The 19,855-nt window shown below is 52.5% G+C and overlaps 7 protein-coding genes across 7 annotated transcripts; 6 read left to right on the plus strand and 1 right to left on the minus strand.

Annotated features, from left to right (window-relative positions):
• Window positions 1–552: 552 nt before the first annotated feature.
• Window positions 553–2,137, plus strand: BU26DRAFT_518422 (uncharacterized protein). Its single transcript, XM_033828808.1, has 4 exons — window positions 553–939; window positions 1,042–1,182; window positions 1,279–1,482; window positions 1,600–2,137. The coding sequence occupies exons 1-4, from the start codon at window positions 934–936 to the stop codon at window positions 1,774–1,776; spliced, it is 528 nt and encodes a 175-aa protein (XP_033684918.1). The 5' UTR covers window positions 553–933; the 3' UTR covers window positions 1,777–2,137.
• Window positions 1,948–4,826, minus strand: BU26DRAFT_518423 (Nop domain-containing protein). The gene is made up of 13 exons (XM_033828809.1): window positions 4,533–4,826; window positions 4,432–4,477; window positions 4,344–4,379; window positions 4,228–4,293; window positions 4,030–4,172; window positions 3,944–3,980; window positions 3,861–3,881; window positions 3,682–3,729; window positions 3,568–3,635; window positions 3,470–3,513; window positions 3,386–3,420; window positions 3,053–3,341; window positions 1,948–2,997 (listed from the first exon to the last, which is right to left on the minus strand). The coding sequence occupies exons 1-13, from the start codon at window positions 4,658–4,660 to the stop codon at window positions 2,222–2,224; spliced, it is 1,737 nt and encodes a 578-aa protein (XP_033684919.1). The 5' UTR covers window positions 4,661–4,826; the 3' UTR covers window positions 1,948–2,221.
• Window positions 4,827–4,940: 114 nt separating this feature from the next.
• BU26DRAFT_292565 (actin-like ATPase domain-containing protein) lies at window positions 4,941–6,841 on the plus strand. The gene has a single exon (XM_033821661.1). It carries the CDS (start codon window positions 5,035–5,037, stop codon window positions 6,736–6,738), a length of 1,704 nt encoding a protein of 567 aa, XP_033684920.1. The 5' UTR covers window positions 4,941–5,034; the 3' UTR covers window positions 6,739–6,841.
• Window positions 6,842–8,214: 1,373 nt separating this feature from the next.
• On the plus strand, window positions 8,215–9,551 carry BU26DRAFT_292634 (uncharacterized protein). The gene is made up of 3 exons (XM_033821662.1): window positions 8,215–8,565; window positions 8,621–9,312; window positions 9,374–9,551. Exons 1-3 carry the CDS (start codon window positions 8,334–8,336, stop codon window positions 9,374–9,376), a joined length of 927 nt encoding a protein of 308 aa, XP_033684921.1. The 5' UTR covers window positions 8,215–8,333; the 3' UTR covers window positions 9,377–9,551.
• Window positions 9,552–10,619: 1,068 nt separating this feature from the next.
• Window positions 10,620–12,105, plus strand: BU26DRAFT_292690 (uncharacterized protein). Its single transcript, XM_033821663.1, has 4 exons — window positions 10,620–11,158; window positions 11,228–11,690; window positions 11,743–11,927; window positions 11,976–12,105. Exons 1-4 carry the CDS (start codon window positions 10,961–10,963, stop codon window positions 11,976–11,978), a joined length of 849 nt encoding a protein of 282 aa, XP_033684922.1. The 5' UTR covers window positions 10,620–10,960; the 3' UTR covers window positions 11,979–12,105.
• A 3,288-nt stretch (window positions 12,106–15,393) lies between these two features.
• BU26DRAFT_563811 (uncharacterized protein) lies at window positions 15,394–15,871 on the plus strand (the record flags this gene model as incomplete). The annotated part of the gene is made up of 3 exons (XM_033833209.1): window positions 15,394–15,650; window positions 15,711–15,781; window positions 15,837–15,871. 3 exons carry the CDS (start codon window positions 15,394–15,396, stop codon window positions 15,869–15,871), a joined length of 363 nt encoding a protein of 120 aa, XP_033684923.1.
• Window positions 15,872–17,503: 1,632 nt separating this feature from the next.
• On the plus strand, window positions 17,504–18,385 carry BU26DRAFT_563812 (uncharacterized protein; the record flags this gene model as incomplete). Its single annotated transcript, XM_033833210.1, has 1 exon — window positions 17,504–18,385. The coding sequence occupies one exon, from the start codon at window positions 17,504–17,506 to the stop codon at window positions 18,383–18,385; it is 882 nt and encodes a 293-aa protein (XP_033684924.1).
• Between the last annotated feature and the right edge of the window lie 1,470 nt (window positions 18,386–19,855).

Here is a 19,855-nt window from a genome sequence, read left to right on the forward strand (position 1 = left end):
CGCGAATTCTAGCTTAGATGTCAGACTACGAGCGCATTTGCTCGTGGTCAGGTCTTCCAGCCGCGATGAGACGATGAACGACAGTCAACGGGCCCGAGGTGGTGTGAGATGGGTCATGTCCTTTTATAGATCTTGAAAAGGTAGGCAGAGTAATATATTCCACTCAGGGTAGAGGGTCAGTCACTGTATCCAGCTACGCCCGTGGGCAATGGCGAGGACTGGAGGGGGGTGTAATGCTACTAAGAGGCGCGAAGCAGATGTGCTATGCGCTATCTCTCTAATTGGTCAGGCCGGCTCCTACACAGCATTAGCCACCTGCGCCACTATCCGATCGTCAAAGTCACAGCGTCACATTTGCTCTAGTAATTTTGTAAATACGGTGAGAGACTATACAAACCAATGCAAATAGGGCAGCCAGCTACCACGACTGAGCAAACTTGAACCGTTTTATGTAATTCCAATCTTTGCGACTCTGCCATCGTCTCGCCAAGACTTCGTAACGCTAGCGGGAAAACCTCTGCCAAACCTCGCCACACCACCAATGGCAACATACACCGTACAACCCACAACGATCGGGATCCCGAACGCTTTATAATTGTGATTATAGTAGTAAGTGTCACATCCTTGCCAGCTGTCCATTCACTCTCACGAGATAATCTTCGGTACATTTCCGATCCTGGTTTCTGTAGTCCCTACATTCGAGTTTTTCTTTTCGGCCTGCATCGCAAGCGCTTTCCGAGTGTACATTTCTCGACTTTACTGCGTTCTCTCAGCTTGTGTCGCGTTAACGAGAAGAAAGACCTAGCTCATGCTTTGAAAGATTGATCGATCAGCTCACTAGCGTGGGCATCAGGAGTATCGCTAAGGACGCGAAGTCGAACAAGAAGAAGTAACTCATATCTCGCACTGAGGCTTGTCCTTTGGCTTTCAATCATGCACGTAAGTCCTTCTCACTGCCATATCCATATACCTCCACACCCCAACACCCTGTTCACATTCCTACTCCTATACTACCAACCAAAGCCACGCTAACACTCCCAGATAAAAAACGCCCAATCCGCCCTCCTCTCCAACCACGAAGTCCTCCTGCACCTCCAAGCCGAAGAAGCAGAATACGCCGGCACCGACGGCACAGACCGGGGGCGCCGCATGCCATTCGGTCTCGAGCACGTGCTGCGTGATGTACGTTACGTCTCCCCGCTTCCCTCTTTCCTTCCCTCTTTCTCACCACCTCTCACGACCCACGTGCCTGAATTAGCTAGCTAATGAAAGTCACAGGGCCTGAACTACCTCCACACCCCGGAATACAGCACCACCACCCTGCACACCACGCACCCCACGCGCCCGACAACCCTCTACAAAGGCCCGCACTCGCTGCTGCGCGCGCTCGCGCCGAAATACCGCCTCAATAAAGCGGAGTATCTGCAGATTTATAATATTCGTCCTAGGACGCAGATCACGCTCGATCTTATTATCGAAGAAGTACGTTCCTCATCCCCATCTATCACTCTCCGACTATCTCATCTTCCCTGCTTCCTCAGTTATCTAGATCCCGTGAAGCGGGAGCGCAGAGCAAGGTGGAGTTAACAAGGAATTCAGGCGTCGACCCGCTTCTCGCCCGAAGAAATGGACGACATTCTAGCAACTATCAACGCTGTTTTCGACGAGGAAGAGAGCGCGATTCCTGAGGGTGCCGAGGATCAGAAGATGGAGAAGCTGCCCAATAAGCTGCTCGGCGCGTCGAAGAAGAAGCGGAAGGTAAAGCGGAAGGTTTGATGCTGTTACTATGGAACGAGAATGACAGGCCTCGGCTCGGGATGGAAACAGAGATATTCTACTGTACGAAGGGAGCGTGGGCGCTGCGGGGACGAGATAATCATGGTCGGATGACTTCCGATGTTCATGACACGGTATCACATCCACGAGGGCATGACAAAAGCTTGAACATTTCGACTGGATTTTCATATGCTTTATCACGCCGCGGGTATTTCACCTGCTAGGACCACACCTGACACCCAGCGACGACCCTAAATAGCGCACATGAGTCGAAGAAAGAAAACATGGACAACCTATCCTCCCAATCGGGAAACGCCCGACTCGCTCACGGATGGCAAGCCAAATGATCAATCTCCCCGTAAACGCCATGCCCCATTTTATCTGTGACATAGAGCCAGAGAAAGCAACAGCCTGACCCCTTCCACTACATGCTCGATCCGCGTATTTAGTCCTTGCTCTTCTTCTTTTTCTTCTTCTCACTTTTTTCACCTTCATCATCGCGTTTCCGCTTCTTGCTCTCCTTCTCTGCCTTCTTCGCCTCTTTGGCCGCCTTCTTTGCTGCCTTTGCTTCGCGCTTTGCTGCACGCTCTGCTTTTCGCGCCTTCTTAGCCTCCTTTTCTGCTTTCTTGGCTGACTTCTTCTCTTCCTTGGTCATGCCCTTCTGTGGCTTGTCCTCACCGGCCTCCGACTCCGATTCTTCAGCACCAGCATCGCCATCAGCCATGCTCTCATCCTCGTCCTCGCTCTCGACTTCCTGTACGAGGGACTTCTTCGGGGTCGTGCCGTTCACCTGAGCAGTCTTGGCCTTTTTCGCAGCGGGCTCGTTACCTGTGAGGCCGTCGGCGTCCGGATTGTACTTCCGCGCTTCCTTAACCTCCCACTTCTTCGAGCCGGCCATCGGTGTTTGATTCGCGTTGGCTAAGCTCTTCAGCGGCTTGCCTTCAAGCGCCCGCAACCGCCTCTCGATGCCGATCCTCGCTTCGCGACCGACTTGCGACTTCTCTTCTTCAGTAGGCTCGTTTGAGGCGTCCTCGGAGCCAACACCCCAGGTGCTGAGCGCGTCAATGCGTAGACCGAGCGCGGATTTAGCAGCAAGCATGCGCGCAATTTTGCCCTTGTTCTTGCCGGTTGCCTGGCCAATGAGGGATGCATGATATATGAGGCCGTACTTGGGCGTGTCGTGTTTCGTCTTCAATGCGCGGAATAGGGCCTTCTCAGCACCTGAGAGGGTAACGTTAGCATGCCGAGCCGGGTTTCATTGCATGGGAAAACTCACCGAGAATCTGTATAGTCGATCCAGGGGATTTGGCTAAGTTCATCAAGGACCCGGCGTGGGCGATGAGCCTCGCTCCTACTAGCTCTCCAACGAGGGCAGTCAGATTTGGCGCTAGCGCTTGCATACGCGTGCTGAGGTAGTTGGACAGGTTTTGGCGGTGCTCTGTCAAGTCAACGACCTGCTCAGCTAGAGCGCTTGTGGCCTCGAGATCCTCATCGCTAATCTCGGTTCCCATTGAAATTTCCGCCGCCGCCTTAACGGCTGACTCAATTTCTTCTGGTAGCACAGCCTATCACGATTAGTGACGCCAAGACCGAAAGGCATAGGACTTACGGAAAGATCGCAGCTGCGGGCATTGGATCGAAATCCTAGGTTGGCATGGTTAGACAATCTCGGTATCGGATCGGGGGTTCTTACCCATCGTCAGGACGACGCGTGAATACGCTAGGTTATCGTTGAGGCTGGGAAATGGTTATTGGTTGCGTACTTTCGGCCGGAAAGGGGTCGAGCCTTACATCTTCGCAAGCTCAGGGAAGTGCCACCCGTACCATTCCTTCACACGCATGGCGTATACGTTGAGTTGCTGCGCGAGTTAGTCTCCAAAATGAAATCATCTTATGCTAGCGTACCTTATCCAAAACATCAAGCGATGCTATTGCTTGGACGATCATAGTGTCCTAGGTGGAGTGCGTTAGTGGGACTTTCAAAGTGTGGTATGGTTCGTGCAAGTCTTAGTCGAGAACGCGCAATCGCAAAATACGACGAATGCTTCCCAAAAGACATGGGTATCCAATTCTAGGCTACGCACCACTTTATCTGGACTAAACCTCTGTATAACTGTCAGCAACGCCGTTAAAGCAATGATATAGGGAGGCAAAGAGGTTGCCATACCAATTTATGCCTCGATAGCGAATGAGAGAGACCCAATCTAACTCAAGTTAGTCTTGACCTTCGAACTCAGGAGCGTCGAGATGTACCGCGTGGAGTCAATTTCTGTCGGGACCAGGTCGGTGATCAGCGAGGGAAGGTGTTCTCTAATAGCGCGGTAAACGTCCTGTGTTGAGGAGTCGGCGACGATCCTCAACGCAAGATTCGGTAGCTGCGCGATAGCGTTGCCGAGCTGTCATAGCATTAGTCGGCCAGTGCATTACGTAGAAATTGGTGAGAGCTGGTACCTTGGGGTCGGCGACGGCGAGCGCGGCTTTTGTTTCGTCCTTGAGAGAAGCGAGCAGTCCTGAGAGCTAGAACATGTCAGACCACTTGGGAACATCGCGGAGCAAAGATTCTGTACCATTGGAGTTACTTTGCCCTCAGTCAGCGCGGCAGCCTGTGTCGTATATTAGCGAAAACCCTCAATGCAGCGAAGAGGGAGGACCCACTTCGTTTAGTGCCGTGACGGCATTTTCAAATTTCTCGAACTTTTTACTGCGGCGGCTGTTAGCTCCACATCTTTCCAGTTCTTCAGTCTTGCTGTGCTTACAGCTTCAGAGCGTTCACAGTCTCCTCGACACTTCCCAGCGCGGCATCGCCATTAAGGAGCCGTTTGTCCTTCGCCTTGAACAAGGCATAGCCGGCGGACGTTTCTGCTAACACAAATATGGGAGCCATGATCTCGCTCGGCGGTCCTTCGAGTGTGTGCGATGTTGGGGAACGGCACCAAGTGTTTGGTGCGCGGTCGTGTCAATCAGGTAACTGCGGTCTCCCGTGCGATTGCGGAGGCGGCCGTCGCTGGTGCAGCGGGAGTGGGAGTCGTGGTGTTGGTGCACGTTGCAATTGCTCGTAGTGGGAGTTTGGACGGGAAAAATTGAGAGAGGTTGAGCACAGACCAAGGCGGTCAATAGTTTTCCCGCTCGTCCTTCACGCGAGTCCGATTGGCCGCCGTCTGCAAGGGAATCGTTCGCATCGTCTTAACACGGAATACAACTCATTCGTTATGCCTTGAAAGGCCCCAATCCACGCCTGCTCCTGCTATAGCGTCCATCATGTCCTCTCTCGGCGGTGAGCGCAAAGTCTCTGCCTCCCTGAGCCGCTCCATCCGCGGCACGACCCCCCGTCTTGCAGACCTCGCATCCACCCCCGAATCGCCGCGAACACCGCTCCTGCGCTCGACGTCCTCCCTCTTCGGCTCGCCCGGCGGCAGCTTCCGCACCGAGGACGAATACGTAGTCCTGGAAATCGGGTCGCGATTTGTGCGCGGCGGGTTCCCTGGCGAGAGTACGCCCCGGTGCACGCTGTCTTTTGGTCTGGAGGAGCAGCGCAGGATGGGCGACTATCGACAGTGGGACCCGGAGTATGGACACAAGAGACGGAAGAGGAAGAGGGGGGAGGAGTGGGGGCAGGACTATGAGTTGTATAGGTTGGATTTAGCACAGGTTGATCTGGGGCTGGTTGAGGATAAGTTCGAGCGGGCTATGAGGGAGGCCTATAACAAGTACTTCCTGCTGGATACGAAGCCGAGGCGGATATTGCTGGCGCTGCCCCCGAAGATGCCGCACTCGCTCATGTCGACGATACTGGACGTCCTGTTTGGAAGCTTCCAAGCGCCAAGCATCATGCTCATGTCATCCCCGGTCCTGTCGACAGTCGCGGCGGGATTGAGGTCGGCATTGGTCGTGGATATCGGATGGGCGGAAACACTTGTCACCGCCGTATCCGAGTATCGCGAGGTACACGAACGGAGAACCACTCGAGCAGCTAAACTCCTCAGCGAAGAGATGGCAAAGTTACTAAATGCTGCGTTGGCTAATGACGTTGAAGACGGGTCTCCCAAGGCGGACGTATCCTTTGAAGAAGCGGATGAAGTTTTAACACGGGTTGGCTGGTGCAAGTCAAAACCCAAATCCAACCGCAACACACTTTACTTTCCCGCGCGTACCTCGCCCATCCTCGAGGAATTCGAAGACGCCGTGGAATCGCCTGAACCGTCCGTTACCATCCCCTTCACGCGAAACACGCCGCCGACCGAAATCACAGTCCCGTTTGCCTCGCTTGCTAAGCCCGCCGAAACCTCCCTCTTCGCACCCGGCACCGCACTGAACGAATTCGACGACGACGAACTACCCTTGCATCACCTAATCTATCGCGCCCTCCTCTCCCTCCCCATGGACGTCCGCCGCTTATGCATGTCCCGCATCATCATCACAGGCGGTGTCTCTGCACTTCCGGGCCTCAAAACACGCATTCTCGCAGAAGTCGAAGCCCTTGTCCAGCAAAAAGGCTGGGATCCCGTCCGTAGTTACGGTTCGGCCAGTGCACGCCATGAGCAGGTTCTCCGCCAGCAAAGAGAGATTTTCGAACTGCGACGCCAAGAAGGGGAAGACAAAGTCTCTGAATCGCTTGATCCAGACGCCCCGCTCCCCGCTGGCCTACAAGATCCGGAAGAAGATGCGATCGACGCAAAACTCGCTCACCTTGCGCTTCGTAACGGCGCTCCACCTTCTTGCTCGATCGGGGGAACGATACGTGGTGTTGAGACGCTGGGTGCTTGGGCGGGCGCAAGTCTTGTAGCGCAGCAGCGGATCAGAGGAATTGTGGAGATTGAGAGGGAGAGGTACCTCCAGCACGGTCTTCAGGGCGCCAACAGAGAGAAGGAAGTTTCTGTCGTGCCGCAGCGACAGAGCATGGGGCCTGGTGTTGTGAGAGGAGCAGGAGAACGAGCGAGTTGGACCCTGGGTGTGTGGGCATGAGGTACGTGCTCCCATCTGAAAGATGCTTCATTTAGCGTTCAAGCGTAATCCGATACCCTCGCGATTTATCTTACATTATCCGGAGACTTTTGCGCGCTTTACCGAAGGCTGCTTCTGTGTACGGGTAGTGGTTGAGGCCGTGTCACGTGCATTGCTCCTCACCTGGGCAGAGGCAGGCACGTCCCGAAACCGCGCCTTCCTAGTGTCATAGCGTCATCCTATCCTCCCCATTCGAGCCTGTTGCTCGCTTTTTCACCCACATAACACGTCTCAGCTTTGCCAGTGATCCCACTACTTGAGAGGCTCGCACGATGCGACAACCGGACAAGCTTCTTGCCCTCCGTCCCACATATCGGCTGCGGAGTTGTCGCCGACACTGGGCTACGGTGTCTGCAGCGCCTTCCTCCAAATAGCCCAGCGTCATTAACGGCATCCATCACCACCGGCCGTGTCGGAGTGGAGCGCCCAGCGTACTTGGCTGTCCATGACGACCGACAACCTAAGCCAGCCGCTTTCCCTGTGACTCGGTCCTGAGCCGTGTGGCCACCATGAGCCTCCCGCCTTCCGCCACCGCCGTAGCCCCCTCGCCCGCTCTTACGAACACATACCGAGTCAAGCCCGCAGCCGCACCCTTTTCAAACCCTCGCACTAAGCCACTATGCTCTGGGCGCCCATTACATTCACAACCTCCGAGAGAACGCTTGCCCACAGTTTTCGACATATATTCTGCTAATGCCTTCAACTTTCTTATGGCCTTTTGATTTTGGAGGGGGGGAAGGGGTTCTCAAGACGTCCCCGACCTAGGCAGGATCCCCGCATTTCTATTGGACAATCCATCATGCACGTATGCACGAATGCACAAGCGCACGGAACCACGACTGTACAGAACCACGAAGTCACAGAGGCACGAGAAGAGAAAAGGCATCAGTAATATTGGCGTTAGGCATATTGAGGCTCAAATGTCTGCCAATCATATCTAGCATCGGCTACTAAATTCTCGCGCACTCTGGTCGGCCAGTTTCGAGTTGAAAAGCGTCCTTCGTCCCCCCAATGCTCACTGAAGCAGCACCAAAGCAATCATTCGGCGAGGGACCACTGCAGAGTGCTCTGCGTCCCTCTCGGCATGGACGACCGACATGGCTCGCGTCATCCTCCAACTTTCTATGACTTAGATCAGGACGTATTTCTCAATCCGAACTTCAGTCTCATAGAGCAATGTCCCCCGGAATCTGCTGGAGTCCATGGCATCTACAGTATGCAGCCTCAAAACGAAGGTGACACTGATTTGGACTCGAATTTGGATGCGGTAAGCAATTTCCTGCTTCCTCCTGAAGTGCGAGCGCAAGTTAACGAACATGGTATAGCCAATAATCACCGCTCCTTTAGGACCGCCCACCCACACTCATGCCCAAGAACGCGCACTTGCCGAAAGCCCTCTCCCTGATACTGCCCACATACCGACGCACCAACGCCCGCCTGGCGACCTCTTGAAACAGCAAACAGTGCATGGGAAAACGACTCTGGCTTGTCCGATCTTTAAAGCCGAGACCATCAGAGGAGATGATCATACATGCAGAGGGGTAAAGGCTCGCTATATGAACGAGGTTATCTCTCATCTTACCGATAAACGATCTCACGCCCTATTCTTGGAGGTGTGCCCAGTGTGCAAGGAAATCGTCTTGTCCTTACCTGAGAAAGAATCCCACGCGGATAGCTTCAAGAAATGCAACAACCCTTTCACGGAGAAGGGGCCCGCTGCTGCCCAGGCGCAGTGGGAAGCTTTATTCAGGAAGCTCTTCCCCTTCCTGTCGACCGTTCCCAGTCCTTGTGAGTATCGATTCTCACACGGAAAGAGAGTTATAAGAAGCTGATGCTGTTACAGATAACGAAATCCCACATAGCCCCTCCGTGTCACATCGAGAGGCACGGTCAACGAGCCCGTTCAGAGATATGCAACATCCTTTCGCCCCGGTCGCAAGGAACTGGACCTGGACCGAGCAGGTCTGGACCGGTACAGCACCATCGTGGGACTCACGAGCCTCACAACACCCAAGCACAGCGCACCGCCGGACCGGTGGCTTGCATGCCAATTCCGTCTCATCCCTTGAAATGATTCAACGTACCCAGTCTCAAGGCCGCACCTTTGGTCTACCATGGCCACCAGATACTCCTTTGCCGGAACGTTCATCCCAATCACCACATCCCGAAGATATCCGGACGCAAAACCGTATACTCAAAGAAGCCTTGGCAGCTGAAAGAAAAAGCAGGCTACCTGAGGGGGAGAAAGATAATGCAATGGCCCTAGTGGAAGCGGACCTTACTCGGTGGATGCACGATGTGCAATCGCAAGGCTTGCCAACCTCTATCACTCTCTCGCTTCCGGATTCACAAGGCCGGTTACCAATGCGCACTAGCTATAGCACAGGCTTTCGTGCGAATGGTTCGCAATCCTTGGTTTATTCCCAGGAGCATTCTCAGACCGGTGGTACCGTCGATCCACAGTATCAATCTCAGCCTCCGTACGGCCCTACAGCTCAGTATGGCTCTGCGGCGAGCTCCACTTCAACGGATGAGGTAAGAACCCGTCTATCCCTTTCCAGGCTCATCTAATAGATCATGCCAGTAACCTCGGCAGTAGTATTCCGGACATCCTTCTTTTACGTCCACGATGCCTGCAGTTTCCGGACAGGAGGGCGCCCAAGCCTTGACTCCGCCGACTGAGATGTACTCATATCCGATTTCCATTCAGCACCACGAGTCTAGAACGAATGCGAAGCCTGCGGCAAACACAGATCCTCTCTCTGAATTTTCTGTCTCATGCCCTGACTGCGGTACAGTCTTGACTGGTGCTCACGCAACTGGTAACCTCACTCGCCATCGAAGATCCCAGAAATGCTCGGCATCCCAGAGACGAGAATACAGATGTGCCATATGCGGCAAGATGTATCAAAGGTCCGACGCTCTGCGAAACCACGAGCGCAAGCGGCATGGAGGTCAACCGAGGTTATCATCATGATGGAACCATACTGCGATGTGCAGGCATGACCAGGAATATCCGGGCACAGATTCGCAGGCTGTTAGGACTATCCGTCGCTTTCCTACAAGTTCTTGTGCTTCTACAGATTTCCTTTAATGATCCGTCAATGTGTTTCGTTGCGAGTTAGTTCGACATTATACGATTTGACTGGAGATATCCTCCCGTCGTCGCAAGGAACTGCTTGATACCCTTTAAATGGAACGCTTTTTTCCCACGAGGTACCGCGCGCTCTCTTGCACGCTTCCTCCATTGTTTTATCCATGGATATGCACGTGAGGCAGTGGCCCGTGCGCTGCATCCACGGAGCAGGCACGACCGATGTCAAGTCTCCCTCGGACTTCTCAATCATTGTGGCCATCATTGGAAACTTGTCCCACATGACATCCCTATTTCCCCTGCCCAACCGGCCTAGTCTTTAGTATGGCCTCTTCTGCTTTCATCGGAGGTTGAAGGTGTCTCAGCCTTGCCCACTACCGCACTTGTCACCGGCTTGCAGGAATGGATTCCTGTTAGCTCAACTCCACGGCTGTGGGCCGCTCGCGTGTGTGTAGAGATGACGCGCATATCGCGGTGCACACTCCTCGCTCCCGTTTCGCCGACGCCCAATTGCAGGGATCAGCCTCGCCAATTGCACCACTTACTACACGGTAGGCGCGAACTTCTATTTATGCCTCGTCTGCCGTTTGTGGGTGTCAACTTGGCAGACTGGCGGAGTTGCGTAGATGCGTGGTTGGACAAGGGGCTCGCTGCCTATATCACTGACCTGCGCAGTTCTTTTCGGCTCGCCACCCATAATCCCTCAATTCCCTTTGAGGGACTTCATGATGGAGCTTTCTAGGCTATTTGGAATTTTGACATCGCTGTGAGGCGGCTTCCCAGGTCCAAATGAAGTATAAGGAATGTCACCAATCGTAGCCGGCGGACATCCTCAGCCTTGCACTGTTCAGCCTTCTTCGCCAAGTTGCCCATTCCCTGTTTCTCGCGCCGTAAGGCAGTCAGGCATCTCGACAACTGCGCAAGTCCGCAAGCCTGCAGGTCGGCAAGCTGACACTTATGCAAGCCCATTTCTCGGTTCGGCTGGATGAGCCAATCAAGTTCAGATCCCCACGGTTTAAAATCTCCCTGTGTCCGCTCCCCCAGGTCCTTCAAGTCCTCCCTGAGTCCTCCAAGCAGTCTTAGTCTACTATGGAGCAGCAAAATAACCAGAGTCCTTCGCCATCCTTTTACGACTTCTACATACCGGAGGACTCTAACTCCACTCTTCTCTTGGACCCTTCCCAGGACACTTTCCCAAGTACCACACAGAATACCCAGGATCCACTGCCGACTTTCGAGAATGACTTCTTCTTACCGTACGACAGTGAACTCTTAGGAGTAGATTATGTAAGTCCCGCTGCCGGTGGCTCCGGAATCGTCCGATCGCTTCGTTCTTCCCCTTTCTAACGTATATAGTGGAGCCCGACTCCTTCTCTTCTGCCACCTTTGCCATCTCCCGGAGATGGATCATTTACACTTCATCGCGACCAGACCCCATCAGCAGCGAATCGAGGAATGGCGAGCCCTAGCCCAACCCCAAACTCGCGCAAACGGAAACTGCATTGCCCTAAGTTTGAATCAGAGGCTACCCGCGGTGTACCCCGACCGGACCGCTCGTGCAATGACATCAGCAAGGATAACATGGCGGAAGTTCGGCGTCACATGACCCGTAGCCATCGTGACCTGGATTTTCTGAGGCTTTGCTCAACCTGCAATGATGATTTCCTTGACAGAAACGAGTTCGAAAGTTCTCATGGGTACAAGGGCGAACTGTGCATTAACCCTCAAGAGCAAAGGAGAGCCGAGGGACAGGAAGAGCAATGGACCGCCTTGTACAAGAAGGTCGATTCCCTCAACGCCATCGCACCGGTAGAACTTCGTAAGTTTCTTTGTTCCATAATGGGGTACACCTAGGCTTACAGTTTCGCAAGCACATACATTTGAAGATGTCATTCCAACGCCAGTACCGACCCAAGAACCCAGACCTCGTGCAAAGAGCAAAGTCACTCCCTACCTATATATATTCGAGTCAGATTCGGACGACGCCGCAAATCCTCCCAGTCTTCCCAACCCTTTGCCAGACCCTCTTGTAGACCCACCGCCCGGCGGAGACTGCGTGAGTCCCCCTAACTGGCTTAACGACCCATGCTAATAGATCCGCCAGTAGAGGCTACATTCTCTATCCTTCCCTTCAGCGTGGCCCGATTCCCTAAGAAATGCATCATCTCAAATAGACGGCATGATGGAAGATACTGTTGGCTCGTGCTACGAGGCTAGACGGCAAAGCCGCTATTTCCCTCCCTTCGAGTCCGAATACTTAGACGCATGTCTATCTAGACAAGAATCCTGGGATCCTTACGAACCGAGAGATCTATGCTATGAAATCCTTCACGGCCGCTCTAACACCGCCTATCGTCATTCTAGCCCCTTGCGCGAATCCACGCCTGAGTCCCTAATGTTATCAGAAGGAAATGAGCTCTGTGGTATTGCGGGTAGCACAGCCACCCTCCGGATGGCCCCGGATCCTCAAATTGGGTCAAGTCCATGGTACGAGGACCCTGCCGAAACATCGGGCAGGGCCGACCAACCTGTATCTGTTGGCACTGCCGCATCTCCTGTGGTTCCATCTTATCTTGACGGGAGCTTCATAAGCTGCCAGGAACACTTGTAAGTTTTATCTTGGGGTTACCTAGTCCATGATAGAGTTAACATCTAAAGGGCCATTCCAAGAGGTGAGCACGATTCGCGGCCCTCGTCTCCATCACCATCTATGGTATCAGCGACGTCCTCGATCACACCTTCGACTCTAGTATGCGTTCATTGCGATGCCAAATTCAAAGGTGACTATCGGAAGGGGAATCTTGCTCGACATAGAAGATTGAAGCACGTTGGTGAAATAAAAGGTTATCCGTGTGAAGTAGAAGGATGTACGAAGGCGTTCAGGCGACAGGACGCGCGTTTGAAGCATTATCGCAAGCACCACCCTCGGCTTGCTCCGGAACCTCTATTACGACGCAAGTTATGAAGTCGGTCAATGAAAAGATTTTAGGAAGATTGGGCTGCCACTTACCTCCTAGATGAGATTCCCCTGGGACTATATCACGTCCTTTTTTTGCTATTCCTCTAATTCTTCCTCGTCGTAATGGTCTCAGCCGGATTGGGGCGCTCGTTTCCTTCAGCCAAGGTTAGGCGGGGCATGATCTGTATGAAGGCTCGCGCAATGTGATCACGTCCCGGATCGCGATAATTACTTCTACCGGACCTTCAGCCTTCTCACCCATGGTATCAGTACGAAGGCACATGCAAGGCGAAATACTTACTGGAGGGGAGAGTTGAAGGCGACATCAGCGCAGCCTGGTCACTGCCCTCGGTCAGCCTTTTCACGGCCTTGACCCTGAGCTACACTCTGCACGTCGCTATGAAGCAAAAGCTGACCTAGTGGGCCCTCCCTCATGGGATAAATTGAAGTGCGCGTTATCTCATGCGCGGGTGCCTTAAGAGAGGTACATAGCAGGATGTTTATTGGACAGTCCGAGAAGGCAACCTTGGCCCCCAAAGTCACGCCTCACTTTTCGCCTCGAACGTATAGCGTCTTTCCGCGTGTTGATGTCTCGCAGCATTCCACGTCATTTCGATCCTGATTTGTACCAATGCAGCTTCTTGCAAGAAAGAGAGGGCTCCTACGAGCTTCGTTGGCTCATACCTAGCTGCGAATTGCAAATCCCTCGCGAACGTAACTCAGGCAGCCTTTCGCCTATATATACTAGGCTAGCCTGTCCGGAAACTGTGCTCCATCATCCAACGTCGTCACCCGCAGACCATCCCCCTCCCCCATTCTGTTCGAACATTCTCCAACGATAATACTTTCCTCCGTTTCAAATATGTAAGTCGAATACCGCCATCGCGCATATCGTATCGAGCCTCTGACGTACATCTCTATTCGCAGACCAGATACTATGTGCTGCAACGGCTATCCCTGCGGCTGCCAGTCAGCATCGACGTCTTACCAGCAACCCTACATCATCAAGTACGGACGCAGAACGCCGATTTATTGGAAGGAGATCACGGAGCAATGGTGGTTCGTCGGGGCTGGGAATAAGGCGCACAAGGTCCCTGGGTGGTACGAGATATTTGGGTTGTAACTGCATTCGTTTGACGGGGGTTTGTCAACACTGCGGTTAGCCATTCTCTACTTTACGGCCCTAACTTAGGGAATGGCTAACCGTAGTGAAGGTTTGAGGTTACAGTGGAACGGAACTCGATGCGATGTTATCGTGGGACAGGGTACACGCTCACTTTACCGGTAATGGGTAATGGTTGGTGATGGAGCATAACCGATTCAAACATGGTGTCCTCCCAATCCAGCCAATCGCCTGCCTTCCACCCACCCTTAACGCCAACGGCCCCAGTGCGCGCTCCCAGATCCGTGGTTGTTGGGAGATTGCGATCTATCGCGTGACTTTAATTTCGATCCTTGGAAGGCCCAGGAAGGGCTCGCGGCACGTGTTGCTAAACCATAGTCGTCTGCAATCCAAGACACGATCTTCCAATGCGAACTGATTCTCTTCATTCCCTTCAGTGCGCTATTAATTATTCCCTGCCCCCTAGGACGGTGCAGTCGCATTAGGGACCGCATCAGGCCTCTCGCTAATCCGCAAACCCGTTCTCATCCCTACCACGGGATATAAATTCATAGCTGAATACCACTCCGGCGGAAGGCGTGTTCAATGGAAACGCACGACCAATCAGCTCTCTGCACAACCGCAAGGCTTCATATACGCATATTAAACGCATGTGATTAGCTCGCAACAACTGCCAAGACGGCGGTCTAGACTCTCTCCTGATGCAGTCATACCATGTTACGTAACAGTCTAGCTATACAGGGTCGCATTAGATGTGTTGGATGCGAACATCTATTTCTTGATCATATTCTTCCCGTTCAAAGAAGACTTCAGCATTCCTCCTTTTTGCGATTTAGCACAACGACTGGCTAGCCATATCACAAATCACTGCCAATCCACCCAAAGATCCTACGAAGAAGACTTTATGCGATACAGGCTCAGGTAAACCCAACTTACATCATCGCATTGGCAAGGCTCAGCTTTATACGAAGCACTGTAGTACACTCGACATCAGTATCGATTTCCAAAGCGCAACGCTTACTTCGTTAATTGCCCACCGGAACAGTGCGTTACTTCTACCTCGCATTCTTCGCTCTCCTACCCTCATCTGACAATGTTGAGAATGGTGGCGCTAGGCAGTCGTCACTGCATTTAATATATGTCTTCTCGGATGAGCGCACTTTTGCTACACCACGACAACCTCCAAATGAAGAACTCGAGGCCTTGCGCGCTTTGCACCGGAGCTGAGCTGCCGGTGAATCTGATCTGGAATGGTTGGAATGCGCGTCTGACCATCCGTTCTATTATAGCTACCTACCTAGGTAAATAGCCTCACGAAGACGAGAGGTATTTTCTATAAAGCACTCCCATCGGCCGCTGGCAAATGCCGTTTCATCCACAATATCCATCTGCGACACTTCCTCTCGGAAAGACTTTACAGTCCATCCACATTACATCACCATGAAGCTCCTCCTCACACTCGCCTTCCTCACGGCAGCCCTGGCCAACCCGGTCCCAGAGGCTGAAGCCGAAGCCGCCCCTGCTCCCAACCGCCTCACCACTGAGGCCGCCCAAGGCCAATACTGCAAGATCCTGGCTAGTACCTTGAACTGCCGCTACCATGCCAACGACAAGTCCGACATCATCACCACGTTTAGCAAGGGGCAGAGCATATACTTCTCCTGCTACTCCTCGGGGACGTGTGTCAGTGGAAACTGGTAAGATGCCTGAACGTACTACGACTATGTGGAACGTATATGTGCTGACGGGGGGCCTAGTGCGTGGGATTACGCGCCGGACTACGACTGCTTCGTGAGCGCGCACTATACGGATGATAAGTGCACTACGAGTATGGTGTCTCCATTTGCCCCTTGCTTTGTGGAGCCGTGCTGATGGTTGAATAGCATCTCTGCCGAAGTGTGGCTTTTCCAAAGTGTGAGAATGCTCGTGTGACAGCTGTGGAGCATGGCGATGCGTTCATTGAGAGCTAAAAAGAAGGTATGTAGGTGAGAAGCGATGGTGGCCAAGGGTCATGAGGATGCAGCTAGTCCGTCACTACCTTAGCTATATACTCTATAAATATGTGAAGTCTCGTAAGATACTTACACCCGAACGTTTATTGATGATCCTGGAGGGGTTTCTTTCTTTCATGGTCAACAAAAGCAATGGTGCCATACGTATTGCGGTGAGGAGAGAGGTTACCGCTTTTCGGGTGACCCCTCACTGAACGACAGAAACGACAGACAAATTTAGGATCTTTTAGTCATAATAAAGGTTCTGAGGCGATCATCAGCAGCAGCATGTTGTATTGTTCACAAACGTCTCGAGCAAATAGGCTTGTGTAAAACCAGACGCATCATTTTATGCCTTGGTTGTCCACAAGTTCAGGTTTTAATGGGGAAGGAGAGAGTACTTGATATGTATTATGGTTTACCTAGTCATTTCTGATCGAAACAAAAACACCGACATGTAACTACTTGCCTCCGCCAGGAGAGGTAAAGGGGGGGTACGCGAGGAAATGTCTCTCCGTCTGAAGCCTTAAAGAATTGTAACTCGTTAACCACCCGATGACGAGTATAGACTTAGGAGTATAAAATAGTTTTTGACTCTCTAGATACGTCATTCTCACTATACCTAACGTCATGGTTGACGGGAGCTCGTATCACTCCAACTGACCGAATGCCTTCGCCGTCTGATAGTCGTTGAGAAAGTTTATATACTCCTTCCAGACGCAAACTAGGCCGTGTTATAGCTATGACTCCTCGTTGGCGAATCTCGATCTACTAGTCATGATAGCCTTCGACTCATGTCCAGGCTTCTGCTACGTGACGTCACGTGATGACGGTCCAGCGGTCGACGCCGAACCGAAACTTCTAGGGCGTTGGCCGCGCAGGAATTAAGAATGCAGTCTGCGGAGTGGTATAATACATAGGGGCTTCGGGAGCTGGCTGATCCATAGGTGTCATATGTTTTGGAGTCATCGCGGAATGACTCCGAGGTTGAAGTGAGTGGAGACGAGCTGCGTGAGTGGTATACAGAGACGTCCTCGCGCCAATGTAAGCATTTTCACTGCAAAAACCGTTCGAACTCTTGATGTTCTATGGCCATGCTTAACGCCGCTGGGTTTCTTTCCGCTCTTCATTTGCCCTTCGAGAGCTCGGTCTTGGTGATGAACGATACAAGCATAGGCCTAGCATCAGTGACGGCATAGCGTCATGAGAGGGCCGTTGGAGTAGTCACCGGGAAGTAAAAGTATGAGTTGTTTCGCCAAGGGGGTTTGACTCTATACATTCGATGACTTCCTTATGAGCCATAAATCAAATGTAGGAGTATAAAAGGACCACTTCGCTCGCCCTAGAGGATGTTTCTTTCTTCACACTGCATCACATCTGCGAGATACCATACTGCACATTCCACTACCTTATCAAAGAAATACACAACTGCCTTTTTGAACTTTATATTCCTGCTTACGCCGCTGCCTTTCCGAAAAGATCATCGACGTCCAAAACGCATCTACCTTTGCAGAATCTGCTCTACATCAAGGACGATGGCTAGCCACAATATTTCCGCAATGCCCATCCCTCACGATCGGAAAACCTGCGATCCCGAATACACCGACAACGCCATGAGTTGGGTAGATGAGAAATACTGGAAGCATCCATACCGAATCAGATGGCCCATGGAGTCAGAACTGAACGCAAAGGGCGATCCGCGAAACCTTCCGATCCTCTTCGGCCACTGGCCATGTACCGAACCTCCACATCACCCAGACAATGAGTGCGACGCCGCTAGGGTGTGGCTAGACCGTGAGGTCACGCGGAAGAGCGAAGTTGCGACTTTCTGTAAAACATGGCTCGGATCACCGCCGGAAAAAAAGGTCGAGACTCTCCTTTCTTTGAACATCACTCGATCGGAAGAGCATGAAGAGATAGCCCCAAGGCACCAACAGGTGTTTGGTTGGATTATTGACCTTTTTGTGAAAGAGCATGGGCTGGAGACCGTTCGGTACCAGGAAACAGACTTCACAGTCCTCGGCAACTCAAGTGGCCAGCTTGAACAGTTCTTGGAACGCTTGCCGACTAGTTCTGGAATTTGGGATCGCTGGGTTTCCGTGCAGATGTGGAAGCACCCGCAAGGGATCAATGCGGTGAACGAAAAGACTTTCGTCGTCGACCTCAACCTGGACAATCCTTGGCGCCAGCTTCTGGGTGCCGCGCTCAAGGCAAAAGGAGTTAAGCCGCTGGGCGTCATATGCATGCCCGTCGACGAAGACGTGCCCTCCGGAAGTCGAGACGAGATATCACCGGAATTGGCGGGGATCCTGAATGAAACGGATTACGAAGTGTTCAAATGGATCGACACCGAAGTGGTTGAGAAGAAGACGAGCCAGGACGGGAGCCAGTACGATCGTCTGAGCTTAAGCAAGCCCAACATCTATATTCGGAAGACTTGAGGGAGATGCCTGTGAGCGGTTAGAGGGAATCGGGTCTTGGAGTTTAGGAGTCTGTGGCTTACCTTCCTGTATTTACACTTAATGGAAACGTGTATGATGAAAAGAACCGCCGCTGTGAGTCCGTAGTGCGGAAGACTCAATTCTGAAATGCAGGTGACGGCATATCATAGGTGTTCGACGTATGGAGCCTAGCCAAGGCGAGAGTGGATGGTAGGATCTAAAAAGCAACAGTGCTCGGAGCCAAGTCATCTAGCATCGCAAACAGGGTCCAATAGTTCGCATACCTGATTTCGCGCCGAAGGATCTGATGAGCAAGGGGGCATCGACCCACGGCAGGTGGACGATGTGCGACTGAAGGCTGAGCAAAATTTTTCAAGGTTCTGGGTGGAGGCTTTGTACAGTCATGTCTCGATAGCGTCATAGCGCTCGGGCCTTTGCCTGCACTCAACTTTCGGAATTTCGAAACAGATCGCTTCTGTGCTCCAACATCGCTCGCCCTTATCGGCGCAATCACACTACTTGCGACATATCATGGCGGCGGGTGCAAGTTCACGTCATGTGTCTGGGCATCCTAGTGCCCGCGAGTTTCTCGTTGTCTGATAGAAAGAGTTCGGCGGTCCTTCGACGGAGAGGAGAATCGGAGGTGCCATCGTTCCTGTGTAGTGTGAGCTGCTCGATCGAATATTGTGCAAGATGTGGTGGACTAGGACAGGCAAGAGACTCCGTTTTATACCTGTGGGCCTCGCGCGCAGCGTTTATAGCTGTCCGCCCTTACTGCCCTTTTACTAGTGTTATTTGCGCCCTTTTCGATAACTATTATCGTTGTTAAGGAGCTTTCTAGGGCTCCTTTTTCGTTGGCAGCTTCGTGCCATAGTTCGCGGTAGGCTACGCCCTTATCCGCGCCCAAACCGTTCTTTTCTGTTAACTTATGCCACCTGCCCGTGGCTCTGTAATACCCTGTTCCCTTCTCTTAATTTTGGCGTCTTTTGAGTCCTTTTGTGCGTAGGCGTAGTCAGCATAACCTCTATAGGTTGGTAACTTAAAACGAGAGAAATCAATCAATTAATCTAGTGCCCGCGAGGCCAGCTCCGTGCGTTAGGAACACTCCTTGTCTCATGCATTAATATTAGGGTAGGTACCTCCTTGGTCTGTCGCAGCACCTAGCCAGAGAAGGAGCCCCTGACACTGCGCGGAAACCCCATATCGCGCTTGCAATTGTCGGAAGGCTTGAGCCGTGAGAATAGAGTATCTACATTTGCGAGGAAGCTGGAGGGAATTACGGAATTGACAAGACAGTGTAGAGCTAAAGATGTCCGCGAATGGGGCTTTCAATCTAGGGAGGCTATCGAGAGGCGGGTCATGTAACAAGTCCCGGCCTTGGGGCAACTTGGGCATCTACAAGTCCCTGTCCGGCAGTTTCCCGGAATTCGCAAGCTAACTTTAATTCCTTCCCAGAAAGCGCAGCCGCTC

The sequence above is a fragment of the Trematosphaeria pertusa genome (assembly GCF_010094035.1).
Source record: "Trematosphaeria pertusa strain CBS 122368 unplaced genomic scaffold BU26scaffold_6, whole genome shotgun sequence".
Taxonomy (NCBI): domain Eukaryota; kingdom Fungi; phylum Ascomycota; class Dothideomycetes; order Pleosporales; family Trematosphaeriaceae; genus Trematosphaeria; species Trematosphaeria pertusa.

What these genes read in the sequence shown, in the direction of transcription:
- BU26DRAFT_518423 (XM_033828809.1), bottom strand. Translation starts at nt 4,660, where the DNA reads ATGGCTCCCATATTTGTGTTAGCAGAAACGTCCGCCGGCTATGCCTTG. An exon ending in CGCTATCGAGGCATAAATTG is followed by an intron (nt 3,882 to 3,943) that starts GTATGGCAACCT and finishes ACAGTTATACAG; the next exon opens with AGGTTTAGTCCAGATAAAGT. An exon ending in GGTTTAGTCCAGATAAAGTG is followed by an intron (nt 3,730 to 3,860) that starts GTGCGTAGCCTA and finishes CACTCCACCTAG; the next exon opens with GACACTATGATCGTCCAAGC.
- BU26DRAFT_518422 (XM_033828808.1), top strand. An exon ending in TCGAGCACGTGCTGCGTGAT is followed by an intron (nt 1,183 to 1,278) that starts GTACGTTACGTC and finishes TGAAAGTCACAG; the next exon opens with GGCCTGAACTACCTCCACAC. An exon ending in TCGATCTTATTATCGAAGAA is followed by an intron (nt 1,483 to 1,599) that starts GTACGTTCCTCA and finishes CAAGGAATTCAG; the next exon opens with GCGTCGACCCGCTTCTCGCC.
- BU26DRAFT_292690 (XM_033821663.1), top strand. Translation starts at nt 10,961, where the DNA reads ATGGAGCAGCAAAATAACCAGAGTCCTTCGCCATCCTTTTACGACTTC. An exon ending in AACTCTTAGGAGTAGATTAT is followed by an intron (nt 11,159 to 11,227) that starts GTAAGTCCCGCT and finishes TAACGTATATAG; the next exon opens with TGGAGCCCGACTCCTTCTCT. An exon ending in CATCGCACCGGTAGAACTTC is followed by an intron (nt 11,691 to 11,742) that starts GTAAGTTTCTTT and finishes CAGTTTCGCAAG; the next exon opens with CACATACATTTGAAGATGTC.
- BU26DRAFT_292565 (XM_033821661.1), top strand. Translation starts at nt 5,035, where the DNA reads ATGTCCTCTCTCGGCGGTGAGCGCAAAGTCTCTGCCTCCCTGAGCCGC.
- BU26DRAFT_292634 (XM_033821662.1), top strand. Translation starts at nt 8,334, where the DNA reads ATGAACGAGGTTATCTCTCATCTTACCGATAAACGATCTCACGCCCTA. An exon ending in GTCGACCGTTCCCAGTCCTT is followed by an intron (nt 8,566 to 8,620) that starts GTGAGTATCGAT and finishes ATGCTGTTACAG; the next exon opens with ATAACGAAATCCCACATAGC.